This window comes from Corvus cornix, chromosome 1 (genome assembly GCF_000738735.6).
Source record: "Corvus cornix cornix isolate S_Up_H32 chromosome 1, ASM73873v5, whole genome shotgun sequence".
NCBI classification, from domain to species: Eukaryota; Metazoa; Chordata; class Aves; order Passeriformes; family Corvidae; genus Corvus; species Corvus cornix.
In genome coordinates this window covers 35,157,913-35,178,173 of record NC_046332.1, presented here as the reverse complement: position 1 = coordinate 35,178,173, position 20,261 = coordinate 35,157,913, and the positions used below count along the sequence as shown (strand labels likewise).

Sequence of the window (20,261 nt, the reverse complement as noted above, 5' to 3'; positions counted from 1 at the left end):
TATTAAGCCGGGAAAGCTCTCATTTTTTGCAGCTAGATCTGGATTTCTTTTAGAGTCCACACAATTTCAACTATCAAAATTCTTTCAACAAAAAGAGTTGAAGAAAAAGAGTTACACAACTGACAATATCTAAGAAAATCTTTCTATAAATTGGTCACTATTAAAGGAAGAAAATCAAACTGCATGTCAGACACAGTGTCACCCACCATGTTTGGTCTGCTCAGGAGACCTGCACCTTCAAACTTACACAGGCTGATCACAAAGTCAAACAAGAGTCAGAGAGTCGTGACATTTGGTAGCATGATAATAAACATACTTCAATTATACCAATGCTGCTCAGCTGACAAGCACTATCGGTGGGAAAACAAAACGTTACAATGGAGTCTATCCTTCTAAAAACACAGCAAACAAAATAAACAAACAAAATGGCAAACACATACAGGGTAGAAGAGGACATTTTCTTAGATAAAATTTCATGCTGACAACACAGAAGAGAGAACAAAGATAATTAATCAACACCATCTGATTAGCTCACTTTCATTCTTGCCGTCAAAGGCATAAGCAGCCTCATTTCATACTCCTGCAAAAATAACATTACCAGCGAGCAATGCCAGCTTATGTTCGTAAGTGAAAAGAGAGCCAGTGTATCAGCAGCAAGTGATGTAATGGCAATTACACACACTGCTCATTCCCACGGCTGCAAAAGGATAATTTCTCAGGATGACAATGCCAAATGCTGCAGGAGCTAAAGTTCATTATTACGACTCTCTCGGAAAGTAATTACTGTATGAAGTTTCAGAGAAGTCATTTTAAGCATCTTAATAAGTATGAACACATCTTACCAGACACACCTGTTAAGTAACAGAAAAAATGCCTTTTCTGTGGGAAAGAAACAGTAATTTGTTCTTTTGGCATGGTTCAGAATCCTTTTACAAATGCTTGCATGTTTGGTTTGACAAGATTTCAGAAACAACAGTAACACATTTTACATAATAAAGTCTAGTGGAAATAAAAATGTACAGTCACTAACTGAAACATTTAAACTTCTCCTAAAGTAAATGAAAATTAGATTTTGTTATTATTTGCATGGTTATTTTCACATGTTCTGTGGATAGAAATTGGAATAAGAACTAGGAGTTCTTTCAGGTCATGCATCTAATTCCTCAATGTACAAGCTGTACATGGATAAACTTAATTACTCTAGTTGCTAGACTAAGAGAACCATGTCTTTGTGAGGTTTTACAAGTAATTAAACCATAAACCTAAAAATCACACCTTTCATTAACAGATGCAATGCGTGTCAACACAGGAACCCAGCACTTCCATCTGAAGCCCAGACAGATGAAGTCTTTTGGATGTCACCAGCAGAAGAGATTACAACCCCCAGCTGGACTGTCACACATCCGTGACAGAGATCATCACCCTCACTGCTCTGCCAACAGAGCAGCTTGTACACAGACCCTAATTCACCACACCAAAAAAATAGGAGCTAAAAAAAAGTCAGTCAAGTTATCTTGGCAATCCTTCTAAAACAAGAAGATCTATCCACTGCCTAAGTCATTGCTGACACCGGATTTAGGTAGTTTTTAAATTTTACCCACCTGTGAAATGATGAAAGTTTTAAACAATGCCTGAAATTATTTTAATTCCACATTCTTGCCTAAAGTTTTACATCCTTGAGAATATCTGCATCAGTTTCAAATTTGGTAGCTTTTCCTAGCTGAAAGGAAGAAACTACCATACATGAGTTAATATGTCCAGCTATAAACCCTTCAATCCATTGCTTAGGTCTAAAACTCCAAGAGGGTAAGAGCAATCAACTGCATGGGGCTTGCAGGGCAATTCTGCTTCTGAGTTACTGCTGCTGCTATAATATACCTTTCAATCAAAAACAGATACAAAAACTGCAGCATATATCCTACTGCACAAGTCTCTCATCCAATCTCTCATCACTATCTAGAACCAGACAGAGAGCATCTAGGTCTTCACAGTCTCGGACAATCTCTTTCCATGGCTGCAAATCAAGTCCAGAAATACCCGGGCCAGTTATGCAGAAACAGAGATACTGGTACTTCCTTGATGGTTCAAAATGTACAACACCAAATCACATTCTGGTGGGGATAATCACATACCATTACTCTCGGGCTACTGAAGGAAGTACACTGTATCACACAGCAATAAATTCAAATAATACAACTTCAATCAAAACATTAAAAAAAAAAAAAACTATTAAAAAAAGACACGAATTGGTCAAAAATAAAGAAATTAAGTCTCACATTTGCATCCTCCATCAACCACCCAAGAGCAGGTGAGAGAAACAAGCTTGTCTCAAGCTGCAAGACAAGTATATTAAATGTAAGATATTAAGTACATTTCAACTGAATGACTTTTCAACACTATGATCTTAAGAGAAACGCTTAAAAAGGCATACAGTACTCATGTAAAGGTGTCATGTATTCATTCAGCTTCCCGGTGTGTTCTCATTTTTTCTCCAAACAACACTCATTCGGGTCCTCGACCATATTCAAGTGCTGAAGTGACTTGTTCAAATAACCTACCCATGATGATCTTCAAACACCTTCCTGATTAATCACAGCTGGTTTAAAGCCCATCCCTCAGTAAGGACAGAGCTGCTTTCTTTCCTTCCCAATGCATTACTCTGCACTTTTTTCTATCAAATTTCCCAAGTGATTTTAATCAACAGATCTTTCTGAAATGGATGGGAGTCAGTTTTAGATTTCTGGACCCTAAATAATCTTATACAATCTCTCATACTAGTCTTGAGCTCCTTTTCCAGATTCCTTAGGTATATCCAAAACAAAGGACATAGCAGGAACTTCAGTGGTCATCTCTTTCTACTATGAAAACAAATTATTTATGCCTTGTTTTGTTTCATATATATTAACTGCTTACTAATCATTTACTAATTCCTGGAATACAGAGGACCTTTCTTCTTGAAGAATCCTGGCAGGCACTCTAGTCAAAGGCACTTGGGAATTCATGTAAAAGCACCAAGTGCATCATCACCAGGTATGTACTCATTCTTCAAAGTATACATTTCTTCTCTGATAATCATGTTATCCATTGTTTTCTGAAACGTCATTTAATAGCTCTTATATATCCTAGTCACTTAACTGCTAAGGCTCTGAATTTCATTTTGTACAGAACAGCTGCAAAATTCTCATTATAATTGGACATTCATGTACTTCAACAGGCACCATTCCCATGGCTGCCTTAAAAGCTTGTTCTGCCTCTGTTAGTGATTTCAGTTCACCAGTTTCAATCAGCACTCTAGCCAACAACTTTTAAGTTGCAAGTCCTGCAACTGCAGGTGGTGGGCAGTGTGCAGAGACTCTGCCAGCAAGGATTCTGCTGCAGCTGTTTATTCCTCATGGGCATCTCTTTGTAAGAGAAGAAGCATGTACACCTCCCAAGATGCTGGCTGGTAACTGTGCAGCACGGCTTAAGCACCTACATGTATGCCTTGTCACGTTTAATCATTGGAATCATCCTCTGCATGGTTCTCACCTAGGTAAACCCAAACAATGCTTCAAGGAGACTCGGAGGGCACCTGGACTAGGCAGCATTTCCATTACCCAGTCTGCATCTGGCCATGCTGTTCCAGAGATCAGAACAGCTTTAGACAGCTATGCTCCACGTAGGTGAAAGTGATGCCATACCAACTGGCTTCAGAGCAAGACACTCATCCCTTACCTGCTTCAGTAACTAGTACAGGCACAGATCTGCTAGATGGCTAATATCCTCTGTAACGGGAACTGCTGAAAACCATAAAACTTAAAACCATACCAGCTTAATTTAGAGAATAACATTTAACTACAGCACCGGGGTAAAGAACTGCAGATTTACAGGCAAATACATGGCAGAATAAGGAAGGGCATCTATAGTTCAGAGGAATAAAGAAATCGATATTAATACAACCTAGATTGCTAGAAAACATCATATTCTTTAGAGCTCATTACTTATAGATTCACTTTGAACTTTGAAAGTTATTTACTTGAAAAGCATTCCATGGCTCCTCAGCCAGTTCCTCTTCTTTTCTGCCTTCTCCTTCAGCTTTGAAGGAAAGTTTAGAGGCTTCTAAATAGATTTAGAAGTAGGGCATAATGGGTTTATCTTTTAGAGGGGCTGTCGAGTGTGCTGTCAGTTAACTTTCAAACACTCATAGCTACTGTAGGCTTTACTTGTCTATGTGTAACATCTCTTAGAATAAATGCATAATCATATTAATAAACAGCAACTTTTAATTTTTAACTATCCTGATAGTTACTGGAAATATATGCTGGAAACAGAATACAGAAGTGCCCTTTATGCTCATTTTTCAGAGGAAGTCTGTATTTTACAGAATCCCAGAAGCTGTGCTGGGATTTCCTTCATTTATGACCATAAAGAAAGTACAAACTTGGATGGCTGGATAAAGTTCAGGATAATTAAAAGTTATCACAGCCTCTGCATCAGGAAAATAGAAACCAATATCAAATTACATCAATTATTTCTAGGAAGGAAAGAGTAGGCCTTTTTAATTCCCCCCTAGAATCTATTTGAATTTCCTGCAACAACGTATTTTGAATCAGTAAAACAGAGAAAAAGAAGCAAAGTTGATACCTTGACTTGTTTACTCATTTAAAAGATTACAAAAATGAGAATAAAATAACTTTAAAAAGCAAAGTTTCATATTCAAATGGTAAGATCAGAAATCAAGATGATTGCTGTAGCTTTTCTTACTCCAAAACATTACAAACAAGCCTATTACAAAAAGAAACAAATGATTATACAAATTGAAAAGCTGCACAAAAAGTAGCTTTACTATGTTTCATTTTTAGGATAGTATACCAACCTTAGAATGCAAAAGCAAGCAATATACAACGTCCCATTTGCTGTCAGAAAGGAAGTTGACTGCAAGACCTCAGGTAGCAGTTTGTACAAATAATAGTCAAGTTTTCGTTTCCTGAGAATAGCTGCAATCTGAGGGAGAAGGGAAGAAAAAGAATGGGGGACAAACTTTAATTCAGTTAGGCACTTTTTTGCACATCGTAAAGAATAATAAAAAGAAAAATGGAAAATGAGACATGCCCATTTAAGTAGTAAAACAAAGCATCTTAAACTTTATGATCAATACCACAAAGGTTTCCTTTGAACTTGTTCCAGCCGTTACAATATTTATACCAGGAAATACATCAAGCAATCTGAAATGGGAAGAAGAAGAGGAATTTTATTACCTGGTTACCTTTGGCCATAATTGTCAGAAACATCATCTGCCAGATATCAAAACTTTTAAGATGCAATATATCTACCGAGTTTTGTCTTCAAGACAGTTGGACAATCACATAATGATGTTCAGAATATCACTGAAGTAATCCAAATAAAGGCCTTACACAGTGTCTGTGAAGTGGTGATGTATTTTTAAAAGTTTTCTACTACAGTTAAATTACTGCAAGTCCTCAAAAAATGTTCACCATCTCCTGGAAGAACAACACATTCCTGATGTATTTTATAGAATTGGTATATTATCTAAACAACTGTCTATGGCAGAAAAGAGTCTCAATCTACAAAATAAACATTCTTTTTGGTCAATTTAATGTACGTCCCATGTATTACAAAGAATAGCTTATTTAATGACTCAAACACAAAAGGTCCCCAAACTTTTTTTTGTCTACAGAAATTCTGCAATTAGCTAATGGGAAGATGTAGAAAACAAGGCCTGTCTCAGACGTACCCAGGGCTAAGACAAGAGGCAACAGACAAGCTCAAGTATAAGAAACTCTGCTTAGACCTAACAAAGAAAAATTTTCATTTGAGGGTGGCTGAATATTGGAGCAGGTTGCCCAATGTGATTGTGGACTCTCCATCACTGGAGACCCTTGAAACTTAACAAGAAAATTCCTTGAGCAATCTCAGGGCCTCCCAATCCCTTCAGCCTTTGTACTCCTACAACTCCATGAAACTCTATTTTGAGTGCACCATGAGACAGATTCTATTATTTTTTCATTCTAATAGCATTATTATCTTTATCTGCACTGATCCCCCAGGAGCCTCAAAACTGGCAGGAGTTTTTGGTCAATGCTTAGAGAAGTTCCAAACAGACTGAGCTTCATATTGCTGGTGCTGATAAGAAGAAAGAAAGGCATCCTGTCAAATCCATAGTGCCAACACCTCTCAAAGTCTTGGTTGTGAGAGGGAGCTATTCTGCTGAAACTGAATAGCAAGTAGATGTTTTAGAATCAGAGATGGGATGAGGATTCTGCTAAAACTAACCACGGGAAAGTTCTGCCAAAATCTTGTTTCCAAAATGAAGCTTGAGTTAAGGATTAAGAAGAAATCCATGTATGAATCGACCTCTGATAACAGATGTACACATTACTTAATCAAATGTCAAGACTGCTTTAAGCATAATGGATTAGGCAATAATGCAATCCAGATAATCTTTCTGTTGAGGGAAAGTCTTAATGTAGTCTAAATGCTGGATAACTAGTTGCTACCCACTCAGCTATTTCTAGCATATTGTAGGAAGGACATGAACACTGGAACAAAATAACAATTTTTTTGTTTTAAGAACACAGCCCTTGTACCTAAGTGTGAAGCCTTGCTCCATCAGACCAAAGTGCCAGAAGTGCAACACGCAAAGACTGGTATCTTACAAATTAATGTCAAATCAAAGTAAAAAATTTATTTCTGTAATGTCTCCAGCAAGTTTTATATTAATGTAAATTTCTGCTTTCTCTTCTCTGTACTATCCTACTCCCAAGTGAAAAACAGAAAAGAACCAGAAACAGTAACACACAATTCCACAGAAAATTGCTCACCCAAATTGAAAGAGATGTATGACAGCAATAGAGCTTCATGAACACCAGTCAAAAAAAAAAAAGCTTATAAAAGCTGATAATTTTCTTACTTCTTTATAGACATCTATGAAGCTAAATGTTGTGTAGAGCTAAAAGCAGGCAAGAGCAGACTATAGAGTTCCTCTCCTCTACCACCAGTGGTGTGATTACATGGAAAAACTACCAGATATTTCTGGATACCCTTCTGCTGTCCCTCTCAGTTCCATACATTTCAGAAAAGTATTATGAAAGTGCAGAGAGATTATGAAATCTGATGTCAGAATGCAGGAGTTCTTCGCCGCCACTGGGATATACTTCACTCAAATCAGCTGGGAAGACTTTATGATGAAAACCAAATTCTTATAATAAATGCACTGCTCAAGGCTTAGCAGTGGATGTCAGTAGCAGAAAGAATGGAAAGAGGAATCAGGACTCCCAGCAGGTACTTCCTTGGCAAAATAATAATCTCCATGAAGATCCTAACAGATGAATTGAAAAAAAAAGCCTGGTCAGTATTAATAAAGAAACAGACAGAAAAAAATATTTTCTAGCATTAACTATAGAATTCACACAACTGCATTTTGACTCCTTAACATAAAAAATGTAATTATAAAAAAATCAGTCCACCAGTTTCAGGATACCTCAGTTTGTGGGATATCATTACTCAAGTCCTTTTTCTTTTTTTAACTTAGTCTTTATATACAAATGTTAAGCCCCACTGAACTGAAAAAAAATCAGAATTTATTTATTCTGTCCTAACCATGGAAAGAATATATGTAATTCCAACACCATCCCTAAACAACAGCTACATAGTGTACTGCAAGATTTGAGCTAGGCTATTGGTGTTCCAGGGGAAAAGGAACACGAGACTCAAACCCAAGCTTTGCCATGATTTGAGGAACCAGCCAGGCCTGATTATTTTCATGATGTGTCATGTAACACCTACAAGTATTCATCACCCGACCACAATAACCTCAGATTCACCTCCAGTATCCTCAATCCTCACCTATATCCCTGAACTACGGATTCCACAAGAGGCACTGCACCCAAAGGATGGGTTCACTTAATGAATGTACTAATTGGCTGACCAATGTAGAGTCTGACAGGTTAGGCAGCAGGCTAAAAAAAACCACAGGCTTTCTGCCAACTCTGTTGTCATGTGTAGAACATTTCTGTCTCTCCCTCCTCCATCCTCCCTCCTTAACCTTAAGTTTGTACAAAGTGTATGACTTTAAGGACTACTCCTCCATCAAAATTTAGTGGAATTAGACAACACATACAACACTGACTGATGGAAAATGGAAACAAGCACTACCATCTCTCATTCCTTCAAGACATCCAGCTGAAATCAACCACATCATAACAAACTTTTATTTCAAAAAAGAGGAAAAAAAAGAGAAAATAAGAAAAATTTTAAAAAAACCTTATAGAAATATGCAGACACTTAGCCAAATCTTTAGGAAAGCAGAGTTCAATAGCATTTATAACCACAACTATCAGACAGGTTCAGGCACTTTAAAATGCAAATTTAGAGATGACCAATAAAACTGTGCACATGGTTTATATAATCCATATGCTGCAAGTCATTAAAAACCCAAGGAAAATTTTATAAATTAAGTCACATGAATCTAAAAGCAAAGCAATCCCCAGTATTTAAAATCGTTAAGAAAATACCTCAGATTACTCAAATGGCAGGCAGAGCTACAAAGAGATGTCAGATTTCTTTCACAATTATATTCAATTATTATTTATGTTCTTTTATAATCATTTGCAAATTTTTACAAATTATACAAGAACATTATTCCTTTGTTTCATAAAAATTATTTTTAACTGCTTTGGAGTAACTGAATCTCAAAATGCCCTCAGGTAACACTTGGGTTTTGAAAGACACTTGTTCAAATAAGCAATTTCTTTCTCATGCGTCCTCTGAAACACTCAGATTTGTTTTTCCTCAATTAGCTCATCCCTTCCTGATTTCACTGATTACAAAACCTGGCTTCCAGATTGTTTAATTTCATAACTCCATTGAGGAAGAGTGTACACCTCCTGCTCTCTCAGTTGCCCTGTCTCGTGTGAGATGTTCTATGAGGATCACCATCAGTGGGCTGGCTTGTTTTGATTTGGATTTTTCCAAATTTTCCGTATCACCCAACCAACTAAAAGAAGAAAGAAACAGCACTCACATACTCTTTGAATGACATTTAAATTACCTTCAAGCCTGGAATCACTCTCATTCCATGACAACTTATCTTTACTATTTGTTTTCCTTCTACTGAAATGAGTAGGAGACTGTATTTCATTCCCCTTAAAATGTCTAACTCAGCATAATTTTCAAGGATTGCCCTCCTACCCTGAAATTCTTGCACTCTACTCTAAAGCTGTAACAAGTTAAGAGAACAGGTTGATTCCTTGATAAACAGTCCCTTTAATGATTTTTGCTAGTTCCCAGGATTCGTAGTGTCTTTACCAAGATCTTTGCTCAGTCAGTCAAGGCCGAGGCTTTCCCTGATTTCCAACATTACCGTGATGCAGGCTCCTAGTTACCCCTTGCATCTTTGAGTATAAATTCTTTGGTTCACCTAAATTCATTATATGACTCTTTTTAAATTCTCAGCATCTCAGCAAAAGACGATTTTTGTTTATTTTCAATTTATGAAAGAACTTTATAGCATGGCCCAAAAGCCACCTGAACAGAGCGAAATGATCACAGCGTGGAATGAAGAAGTCACAGGTTCTTACTTTAGCAACATTTAGGCTAATTTTAGTAATATTTAAGCCAGCCTCCATAAGAATCTAAAGACAAGAAGACAGTGACCTTCGTGTCATTCATAACACAGCAGAGAGATACAGGACACTGCACAGTACTAAGATGAACAGATATCCAAAAGAAGGCAATCACACACCACCATCACAGTAATTCTAGGTACTGGATCTGACAGAGGAGAGATTACTGACAGCCTAACCCAGAGACCCAAGTTGGCATACAGAAGCATATTCCAGAGTAACATCCTCCCTAGTCTCCCCACCCTACTTCCAAACACACAATGGTTTACAGCACAAACAAGGAAAAAAATCACACTTTAATATACCCAGCAACTCCAGAGTATTTTAGAATACAATCTGGCCAGTACAGCCTTCTTGCACACCTCAGAGAGATGATACATGACGACTCTATCTATGTTGGCGGGTAAGAGAGGATCCACTTCAGTGCCTTTTAGCTGGCTTCCCAGCTTTGCTCAGGACCAGTTCAAACAGCTTTCCCAAGGGAAGCTGTATGTGAAGCGAGCCTGAAGCAGCAGCAGCACAGCCAGTGTGCACCATCTATCCCTGGGAACAACCTCTGGCCCAATCCTACAGCAATGTGCATACAGTCAGGAAAGTAATGCGAGACTCACACTTCACCTTGATCTTTTGGCTGGTGATTCTGTCTTACCTGTAACAGTTTTCAAAATAATTCATTAGCACAATGAGAGTTGTTCTTGCTGTTGTTACCTCCAGCGTCTTGGGGTGTCAAACAATGATTTACCTGTGAAGTGACCTGCCAGCTGCCACTGCAGCTCCCTGGCCCATGCTGTACTCATACCAATGTCCTCCCACTGATATTGCACAGGAAGAAAAAAACAGCTTATATTTTTACAATAGCTGATAGCATTTGTGTCTCTGAGAGTATGATATACAATGCTGTCCTATTCCTAGAGAGGTTACAGAATAAATAATGCAGATTAAGATACAGAATACAGATACTGATGGGTCAAACAGGGCTCAGAAAGACAACAGCACTGGAATCCAAAGTAGAAAAAAAACCCCTTCTGACACAGAGAGAGAAGAAGCAATTGGCATCTAAGAACCGGAAGGTTATTCTAGGCACAGGAAGAAGCAGATATGGCACAAGTATGAAGAAATATTAGAAGTGAAACAAAAATGAGAATCAAAAGTAAGGAAATGAGCATGAAAAGAGTATGAGAAGAAATTAAGAAAGAAAAATAATCAATAAAATACAGCAGGTGCTGAGGATCATTAAAATCTGTACTGGAGCAGCAGACTCTGGTTACATCTGTTCTAAAGAGATGATTGAACCATCCCTCAGTTCAGAGGACACTTGAAACAGACCCGCTGGCACTCACACTGCTTTAGGCCTGCTGCTCCTCTCCTCTCTGCCAGCAGATCTTTGTGGGAGAGGTGTCTGGAGTCAGAGCCAGGAGTAAGCCAAGAGTCAGCCCAGGCCAGTGCTCAAGCTGTGTTCTGGCTGTGCCCTTTAGCAGCAGGAAGGAAGGGCAGCAGATACAGAGTAGGAAGGAGCTGGTGCTGGGGAGAAAGGACAGAAGATGTAGGTGGGGAGAGGAAGACCTGTCTTTGAAAGGAAAAGGGGCAGGACAGAAGTTAGGTTGGAAAGTGAGGGAGGGAACCTGTCTTAAATTAGGTGAAGAGAGTAGATGATCAGACTAAGAGAACACAAAGGTAAATGGCATGAATGACTCTTGCCATCCCACTGGCAAAAGGTTAGAAGAATGAGCTCTAGATCTGTTACTACAATGTAGCAAACAAACAATTTTTACCTTATTTAAATTAGGTGAAAATGTTATCTGATCAGATTATCTCTGGTACACTATAAAGACTTCACAAAAATGACTAAGCACATTTATCTACTGCAAAATGTTGCAAAATCAGCAAACAAATGTCTAAAACTTACAAATCCCCAGGAAATAGAGGCCTTTGCTCTAATGCATGTGATAAATAGCACTTTTCCCATGTGAAATCAACAGAATCTTGGGAAATGGAAGCTGAGACAACTCAAAGCCAGTATTCCAGCCTTTTTATTCCCAGCTTCATGCAATTTCCCTGTTGAATCATTCTCTTCTCCTCACCTCTGTGAATTTCTAGAAGTCTGACTTCTTCAGCTTTGAAAATACAAGATGACACCGTCACATTTTGTTTAGCTTTGACTAGTGTAAAAACAAAGTATACATGGAATAAAATACAGCAAATTATGAGGAAGGACTTTTCATTGAAGTTTTAAGATATCAAGGCAGATGGTTTTCAAAAAGTACAATTACAATGTTTATGGAAGATTGTTTAGAGTTTCTTCTGCAGGTAGAGATGCTAAGTCACTTTTTTTTTTTTAAGTGGGTCTCATAAGATTTGCTCACCAGGACACTTGGTTTGTGAAAACACAAGCAGCCTTACTTAAAAACAGGCATTCCTATCAGCCACTTCATATGGGGAGGAACAATTCAATTTAGATGTGAAATCTATTTTCACTAAAGCAATCCATTTGTACTGAAGCAAAAATAACGACGGTGCAAGTATGGCGTCTCAAGGCTATATTTTTTCCAACTAAAAAAAATACTCCAGCACAATTACTAAAAAGAGAAGGGGAAAAAACAAACAACAACTAAACAAAGAGCACGGCATTACTTAAAAGCAAAGACTCTATACAGCTATGTAATGACAGCCAATATTTCACTTACTAACACCACTTAATTTAGCTCCATCAGTCTCCCACTGACACAAGAGAAACAAAGCATTTAAAAGATGTGGGGTGAAGCTGTTATAGAGTTTGGACTCTGGATTGTAACTGTCCCTAAACATGTTCTCTCAGAGAACAACCTCTGGCAATTTATTCTCAACTATTCATTCTCATTCATTTCTTCACAAGCTTTTGTGAAAGGAAACTCTTTCATCTCCTTTCCTTAGTTATTAGCTTGTGGCAACAGGAGGTTCAATCAGAAGCCATTTTACAGGCTTGACATAGAAAAATGAAGTGCATTTTTTGTTGCTGAGCCCTACAAAGGACAGGGCCTATGTACTACCAGAAACATTCTGAACATACACTGACATAAATATAAAGGCAAAATAACTTAAGTTCATCCCCTTATGTGAACCTCAGAATACAGAAAAGGTCTGAACATCTGTGCTGTCCAACTGCTGTATTTAATTTACAAATAAAAGGTTTTCAAGCACAGCCATAAGTCTAGCAAAGAATTAATTTTGTGATGACTCTCTTAATTCAGGACTGTTCTTTCCCTGCCAAGCTGCTTAATGTGCAAACCTTCTGCTTCCTCCTCTGCAGTCCACACTCCACCCTTTTCCTCCTTACCTTACACTGGCTCTGGTGCTCATCAAATCCTGCTTAATAATTCAATTCATTACTGTAGCTGAAAATTACCCCAGCTAAAAGCAGGGTAAGTAACCTCTTCCAGGTTAGCTCATGGAGAGATGAAGTCCAGAATCACACAAAGAAAAGTACAGTTATGTGTCTGGGAGCAGAGACTGGCAAGTGCTTCCTCTGTCTTTAGACAGCAGCAAGATTTTAGAGCAGCTAAGCTTTAGATTACTCTGGCAAGTCAAGTTAAATACTATCAACAAAAACCTAAGAGAAACTAAACTAAACTGCCAAGAAGACAGTGTAAAAACTGAGGCAGAGGTTTTACAATGCAGCAAGACATTGGTTGAGAAGGTTCCCACCCCACTTCGGGTTTATGACAAGATGTAACTGTTTATGTGGTCACAATGCAAAACAGACCAGAAAAACATTTTGGATTTTTAGGTTTGCTTTTCTTTTCAAAGAAATAAAAAGTGGGAGCTTTCCCCCTAACCCGTGACTGCACAACTGAGTGAACCGTAACAGAGCTATGAGCAGGAAATCTCTTGACTGGGTTTGGCTGTTGGGGAATTTTGATTTAATTACAGAACTGTTTAAGCTGCTTTATCTTTAGCCAGACCTGACAGATCACCACTACACCTCTCATGGCTCACTTCAGGCCCATGCTCTGCTGTACAAGTATTAATGCTCCCACAGAGCAAACTAGATCAGAAAACAGATTCAAAGAAAATAGTACTGGGTAAAGGAAGAGGAGAAAAGAGAATGTTCTTCTCTGTATTAGTTTCATGACACAGCTTACTGTAAGCTCCCACCAACAGCTGCCACTCCTGTCTGTGGCAGTTCAGAGTGAAAATGTTCATTGTCAGACATGACAACTCCTTAGGTTCACACTGCTACCAGTTACTATTTTATCATATAAAAGGATGTCACAATTTTCACTCAATAAACCCTTCAGTGGAAGCTTAACTGAATTATGTCAGTCCCACTCCTTCCTTCTCTTTATTACATAGCTCAATAATTTTGTTGCACCACCACTGGTGCAGACTCAATGATTTGTGTTCCTTTCTGTCAAGTTAGCTTGGGGGCAGCTCGGTGGCCAGCTCACTCCTCAATCCCCCAAGTACCACTACAGGAGAAGCACAGAGGTGGGGACAGAGGGAAGATCTCACCTGCAGCGATTCCAGCTTAGATCGGCTTTCAGGATATGTTTACAGAGATGATGCAAACAGATCCCAGCTCTCCTATCTACACCCTAATTTGCTGGAAATGCGCCAGCTGCTACTGAGGTGATATAACCAAGTCTGACTGCACACTCACACTAAGACACCTCACCTGTAGGATACTCTCTGAATACTCAGACTCCTTTAGCCTTAATGCATTTTTTTAGTCTTGCTTCATTATGCAATGGCATCTCCTTGATCTTAAAGCACTGATTACCAAGGTGTCACCAACAGCAAGACACACATGCACTACACTTGCTGCTGCAAAGACACAATGCTAGCCTCCCAGGCAAACACTGGGGCTTTTTATTCAGGCATCATAGGTACTGGAAGATGACAAAAGTACGATGTTCAGGTTGTGCCCATGCCCTCCTACCCACCAGCACCAATCCTCTCACAGTGTGTTATGCCTCCAGATTCCACCACCCCCTATGCCCTTCCTCTGCCCTACTCGTGCCAGATGATACAACATATTCTCCCTGTCATGCCTTTCGCCCCTCAAACACCAGGTTCTCCCCACCAGACAACCCTCCAGCCCTCAAACCAAAAGGCCCCACCATCATCCCTCTCCTCCCCAGCACCAGACTCCACCCCAAAACATACTATTTGCTATTCTTCCCCTTCACTCCAGGATCAGGCTGTCCCTTGACTTGTCTCCTGCCCCTTGCCTCCGACCATAACCCTCTCCCCCCACCCCAGACCAGCCTCCCTTCCTTAATATGCCTTACGTCCTTCCCCACCACCCCAGGCCAGACTCCCGTTGCCATGGCACCGCTTGTGCCCTCCCCAAACACCCGCTATAGTCTTCCCCCTTGCCTCAGGCCAGGCTCCCACCATGTCCTTTATAGGCCCCCTTCCACCCCAGGCCAGGTTCCCCCCCGGCGCCCTGGTATCCACCCGGCGCCAGGCTCCCCCCGCCTCTGATACCCCACTGTCCTTGTTCTCTCAGGCCAGGCCCCCCCTTAGGCCGGGCTGACGCACATACGCACACACACCCACCAGGTAGAGGGTGCCGTAGATGCGGAGGGACTCTGCCAGGGCGCTCTGGGTGACGTGCAGCACAGCCGAGGAGCACTGCGGGTGCCAGGTGTGCCCGATCTCGTAGCAGCTGTGGGGGATGGACTTGCTCAGTGCCGCCATCTTTGCAGCGCGCGCGCGGAGGGGAGGGGGGGCGCGGGGCGCGCGCGGCCGCCGCGTCACCGCCGCTGCCGGGGGAAGAGGTCGCGCGGGGTGCAGCGCGCGCCGGGGTTACTCGCGGGCACAGCCGCTCTTCCCACGCCCCCCGCCCCGCGCGCGCGCCGCTCGCGTGAGGCCCGCAGCCAATCCGCGGCCGCCGGGGAGCGGCCGGGGCCGGGGGTGGCGCGAGCAGCCGGGCGGGGGGGCCGGGCGGCGCATGGTGGGGGGGGAGCGCGCGGCGGCGCTGAGGGCGTGTGTCCCCCCGTCTGTGTGTGTGTCCCCGTCTGTGTGTGTGTCCCCCCGTCTGTGTGTGTGTCCCCGTCTGTGTGTGTGTCCCCCCGTCTGTGTGTGTGTCCCCGTCTGTGTGTGTGTGTGTGTGTGTGTGTCCCCCCGTCTGTGTGTGTGTCCCCGTCTGTGTGTGTGTGTGTGTGTGTGTGTGTGTGTGTGTGTGTGTGTGTCCCCCCGTCTGTGTGTCCCCGTGTGTGTGTGTGTCCCCCCGTCTGTGTGTGTGTCCCCCCGTCTGTGTGTGTGTCCCCGTCTGTGTGTGTGTGTGTGTGTGTGTGTCTGTGTGTGTGTGTGTCCCCCCGTCTGTGTGTCCCCCCGTCTGTGTGTCCCCCCGTCTGTGTGTGTGTCCCCCCGTCTGTGTGTGTGTCCCCCCGTCTGTGTGTGTGTGTGTGTGTGTGTGTGTGTGTGTGTGTGTGTCCCCGTCTGTGTGTCCCCGTGTGTGTGTGTCCCCCCGTCTGTGTGTGTGTGTGTCCCCCCGTCTGTGTGTGTCCCCGTCTGTGTGTGTGTGTGTGTGTGTCCCCGTCTGTGTGTGTGTGTCCCCGTCTGTGTGTGTGTGTCCCCCCGTCTGTGTGTGTGTCCCCGTGTGTGTGTGTGTGTGTGTGTGTCCCCGTGTGTGTGCACGCCCCGTGTCCTTGGGTGTCCCGTATGCGCATCCCGTGTCCTTTGCGTGTCCCACGTGTGTCCCCCGTGTGTGCTTTGTGTGTCCCGTGTGTGTCCCGTGTCCTGTCACACACCCGTCGCGGCACGGGGATTTATGTGCCTGTACAAAGCTATGTGTCTACTTCGTGAGGTCAAAGTCGCAGCCGTACGGATTTTGGGATGTCTGCCCTGAGAGCCGCCCGCACGAGTCGGCTGATTCTCATCGTGGTGCTGAGAGGTTTCAGTGCAGGGCAAGGAGCCCGCACTGAGCTCAGAATTAAAGGTCATCTTGCAGTTTTCTCGCAGCCTGTGACGGCAGCGACATGTCCTTCAGCTCACTCCACTCATGCACTCCTGTTCCTTCTGTTTCTCATGTCATCCCGCCTCTCCTGAGCCCCTGGATAATGTCAAACACTGTTTCCTGTCTTAGCTGGTATGGCCTCCTCACACACTTAAGGTCTGACTCCTGTGGTTATAGTGTTTGCAGGCTGACGCTGGAGAGTTTTGTAAACTTGCTGGGAAGTAGATTGGCATCTGCATGGCTCCACGTGCAGAACTGTGTATTAAGTGCAAAGTCTTCCTAAAAAGAAACTCTTTAATTATTAACACAGTGATACCAGAAAAGTGAAAAAAATGCACACATGCACACACACACAATGTCCCGCGTGTCCCCTGTGTCCCGTCACCCCTGCAGGGGATGAATGTAGGGAGAAGCTGCCAGCAAGTCCCTCCGTGACAGGGGGCCAGCAGCAGCCCCCAGTGCCACAGCAGAGGGTGGGATGGCCAGCCGGGGAGATGATTAATTAAGGCTGAAAGGGACCGCTGGAGGTCATCTCATCCAAGCTCCCCTCTTAAGCAGGTTCCCCTAAAGCACGTCACTCAGGATTGTGTCCAGGCAGCTTTTGGATATCTCCAGTGAGGGAGGCTCCACAACCTCTCTGGGCAGCCTTCTACAGTGCTCGGTTACCTACATAGTAAGGAAGTTCTTCCTCGTGTTCAGGTGGAACTTCCTGTGCATTGATTTCTGCCTGTTGCTTCTTGTCCTCTTGCTTGGCACCACCAAGAAGAGCCTGGCTCCATCCTCTTGGCACACCCCCTTCAGATAGTTACAGATAATGACAAGGTCCCCCTCTCAGTTGTCTCCAGGCTAAACAGCCGCAGGTCCCTCAGCCTTTCCTCATATGAAAGTTGCTTCAGTCCCCTAATCACCTTTGGACACAATGGAGTTTTTATAAAACCGTGAAGGCAATGACTGATGACACAGTTACAGCTCAGTTGCAAAACTGGCATCTGGATCCAGCTTGAAATTTTGCTAATTTAGGGACCAAAGGGGCTGTGTGTATCAAGACCCGAGGATTTTACTTGGGTCTTTGTTAAATAACAGTTCAGAAACACTCTGTCCTGATGAAGCAAGTACACTCTGTATCTCCTTTGCTGTGGTCAAGAAGAGATTGTTTCAAGACCTAGGTGAGACATACATCCTATAGGATGTCTATAGGAAGATCAGCAAACTAACCTGCAGTCCAATGCAGACTTAGAACAGAAGCAGCAAGAAAATTCCGTCCTCTTACAGCCTGGCTCCAAATAATCCTGTTGTAGTGTTCGCCTCACTGATCAGACTTGAGACCAGCCTGTACCACTTCCAAAAAGATAAAACAAATTTGTCACTGATTTTGCAAACTCCTTTACTGTTCTTCCAAAGGAGCTTGCTGTGGGTGCAAGATCATACTTGCATTTCTATTTTAGCAGCCCACAGATGGGTAGGTTGGATGGTTCACAGAACTTGGGGCTGCTGAGAGACTTTTGCAGACTCCCAACAAATCTGCAGTAGGAGATCTTTGGCCTAAATAATTCAATTATGCTATTTCAGTCAAGCGTATCTGACCAACCAACCCTCTTTAGGTAGAACTCTGTCTATGACAGCTTGTATTTAAAATGTAGAAGGCCCTAGAGATAACTTTAAATTCAGGTTCAGTGCTGGGGTACAGCTCCCCCACAGCTGTGGCTGTGTGGCTGCCTCAGGGAGTGAATATTGCTGTGTGCTGGCCCTTGCAGGGAAGCAGCCTTGGCAGTATAACCTGCTGCAGTGTTGTCTGGACTTTGGCTTGGACCTAGTGCCTTGCTTGCTGTTTTTGTATTACTCTGTAAAAAACTGCTTGTGGGCAGAAAAGGCAATTATTTCCTAAGTTACGGATTCTGGCTCTCTTTGCTTGCATGTTTTGGCCTTGATACTACTCTGGGCTTAGGGCTTGGTTGCTGCCTTGTATTCGTAGGCAGAGAGCTATGGCACATACAATAATAATAATTGCTCAAGCTAATGATTTCACATTTGACACACGTTTTTGCAGACAGTCCTGATTTTGGAACCACTTGCCCTGCTCAAGTTAAGGAAAAGTGGTAGAGAAGGATCCAACAAGATACTTTGTTCCTTTGTGCAGCACCCCTGATCAGCTGAAAAGTTGCCTGCTCAGAACTGAAAGCTTTTGCATGTCTCCTGTTGAGTCAGCTGAGGAAGACTCTGATGATGCACTGATAAAGAAAGCAGCACAGCCCTGACCTTGCTCCAGGCCCTTTTCCATGGGGTTGCAAAACTCTGAGAAGAAGCCCTGGGGGAGAAGCCACATGGGAATACCGCTGATGGTCCAACTGGCATTGGATGCTACACCAGGCTACTCTGACCTGGGAAATCTACCCTTGATTGGAATAGGGACAAAAAGTGTCAGAAAAGGATGGAATCTCATGAATTAAAATAAAACACTAAAGACGTTTACTTTTGCCCCATAAGCGCCCAGGCTTTTCAGGAATGCTTCTTGTTGCATGAACAAGGCTCTATACTGGGAATAGCAGGGTGTGTCTGTAATGTTACTTAAACAAACACTAGTGGTGAATCCTGTGGCATAAAGCCAAGTGATGTGGCACACGCTGTTCAGAGCTTGCCTTGTAAATTCCAGGTGCCTTGGAGAAAGCTACCCAGAGTAGTCCCAAAACCAAAGCCAGGGAGAGAGCTAATTGCTAAGCAACATGAATGGTGGGTGAGTTGAGAGCTCAGCTTAGTCCCTGGTCTTTTTTGATGTAACAGAGTGAAATATACCAATGTGTCTGCATAAAAATGTAGGCTGACAAAAATATGAGCCTCATTATACTAGCAATGATGCCCTGGGCTCCACGCCTTGTGTCACAGAACAGAGCGATGTGGCAGCATCTCACTGCATTGAGACTCTGTTCCAGCTGCTCACGGATCCATTTGCAGCTGGGTTAACAAAATGCAGCTTCCAGCACAAGACTCTGGCCAGACTCACTCTTTAACAAGGTACCTTAAGTGATGGACATCACTGCGATCCTTTAGTTTACCCATGCAGATGATAACTGATTATATTATGGAGTCAGATGGCTTGGGTAGCAGTTGCTGAATGAAGAAAAGTAGTCCCTGCCTTTCCAGGTTGTAGTGCATCTCACAGTTTGGAACATTCTCTGCTGCTATCTTCAGCATCTGCCAAGTCTGCTACCTACAAATAAATTACGTATCTCATCCCATGAGGGTACCTGGAGATGTGAAGCTTTTTCTCTTGCCTTCACACTGAGCAGTTATCAGTGTTAGGAAGTGGCCTAACCGGGAATCCAAGGCAGAGCATTTAACTAATTAGAAAAAAACCAGGCAGAAAAAAATAAACTGAGGAAAAACCAGGGGACTTGACATTTCAGGAGGCTTTGCCTTCCAAATACATTGGGATCTGGGAAATCTTGTCTCTAAATATTTTTAAATATCAGAACAATCTGGAAACATTTTAGCTTGGAAGAAATGTTATGCTTTGCCCTCTCCATTCCCTCATGTTGCTTTCCAACTTGTGATTTGGGGTTTTTTTTGCTATTTGTTTTCTCCCTTGGGACAAGGGATCCAACTTTTCCCTGCTACTCATGCCGTTCTCAGTGCCTGCACTTCAGTTCTGCAAGTAACGTCTCTTTCTGATAAGAGCTGCTCTTTCCACCAGTAGGGTTTTT

General features: G+C 42.4%; 1 protein-coding gene across 2 annotated transcripts in view; it reads right to left on the bottom strand.

Moving 5' to 3' along the window:
* The window catches only part of TMEM135 (transmembrane protein 135), a 160,789-nt gene extending 145,430 nt beyond the window's left edge, over nucleotides 1–15,359 (bottom strand). For both annotated transcript variants that reach the window (XM_039562906.1, XM_039562912.1), the window contains exons 1-2: nucleotides 15,162–15,359; nucleotides 4,856–4,983 (exon numbers count right to left, since the gene is read on the bottom strand). In XM_039562906.1, the coding sequence (XP_039418840.1) occupies nucleotides 4,856–4,983; nucleotides 15,162–15,302 (269 nt within the window). In that variant the 5' untranslated portion in view covers nucleotides 15,303–15,359. The remainder of the gene's footprint in view (nucleotides 1–4,855; nucleotides 4,984–15,161) is intronic.
* Between the last annotated feature and the right edge of the window lie 4,902 nt (nucleotides 15,360–20,261).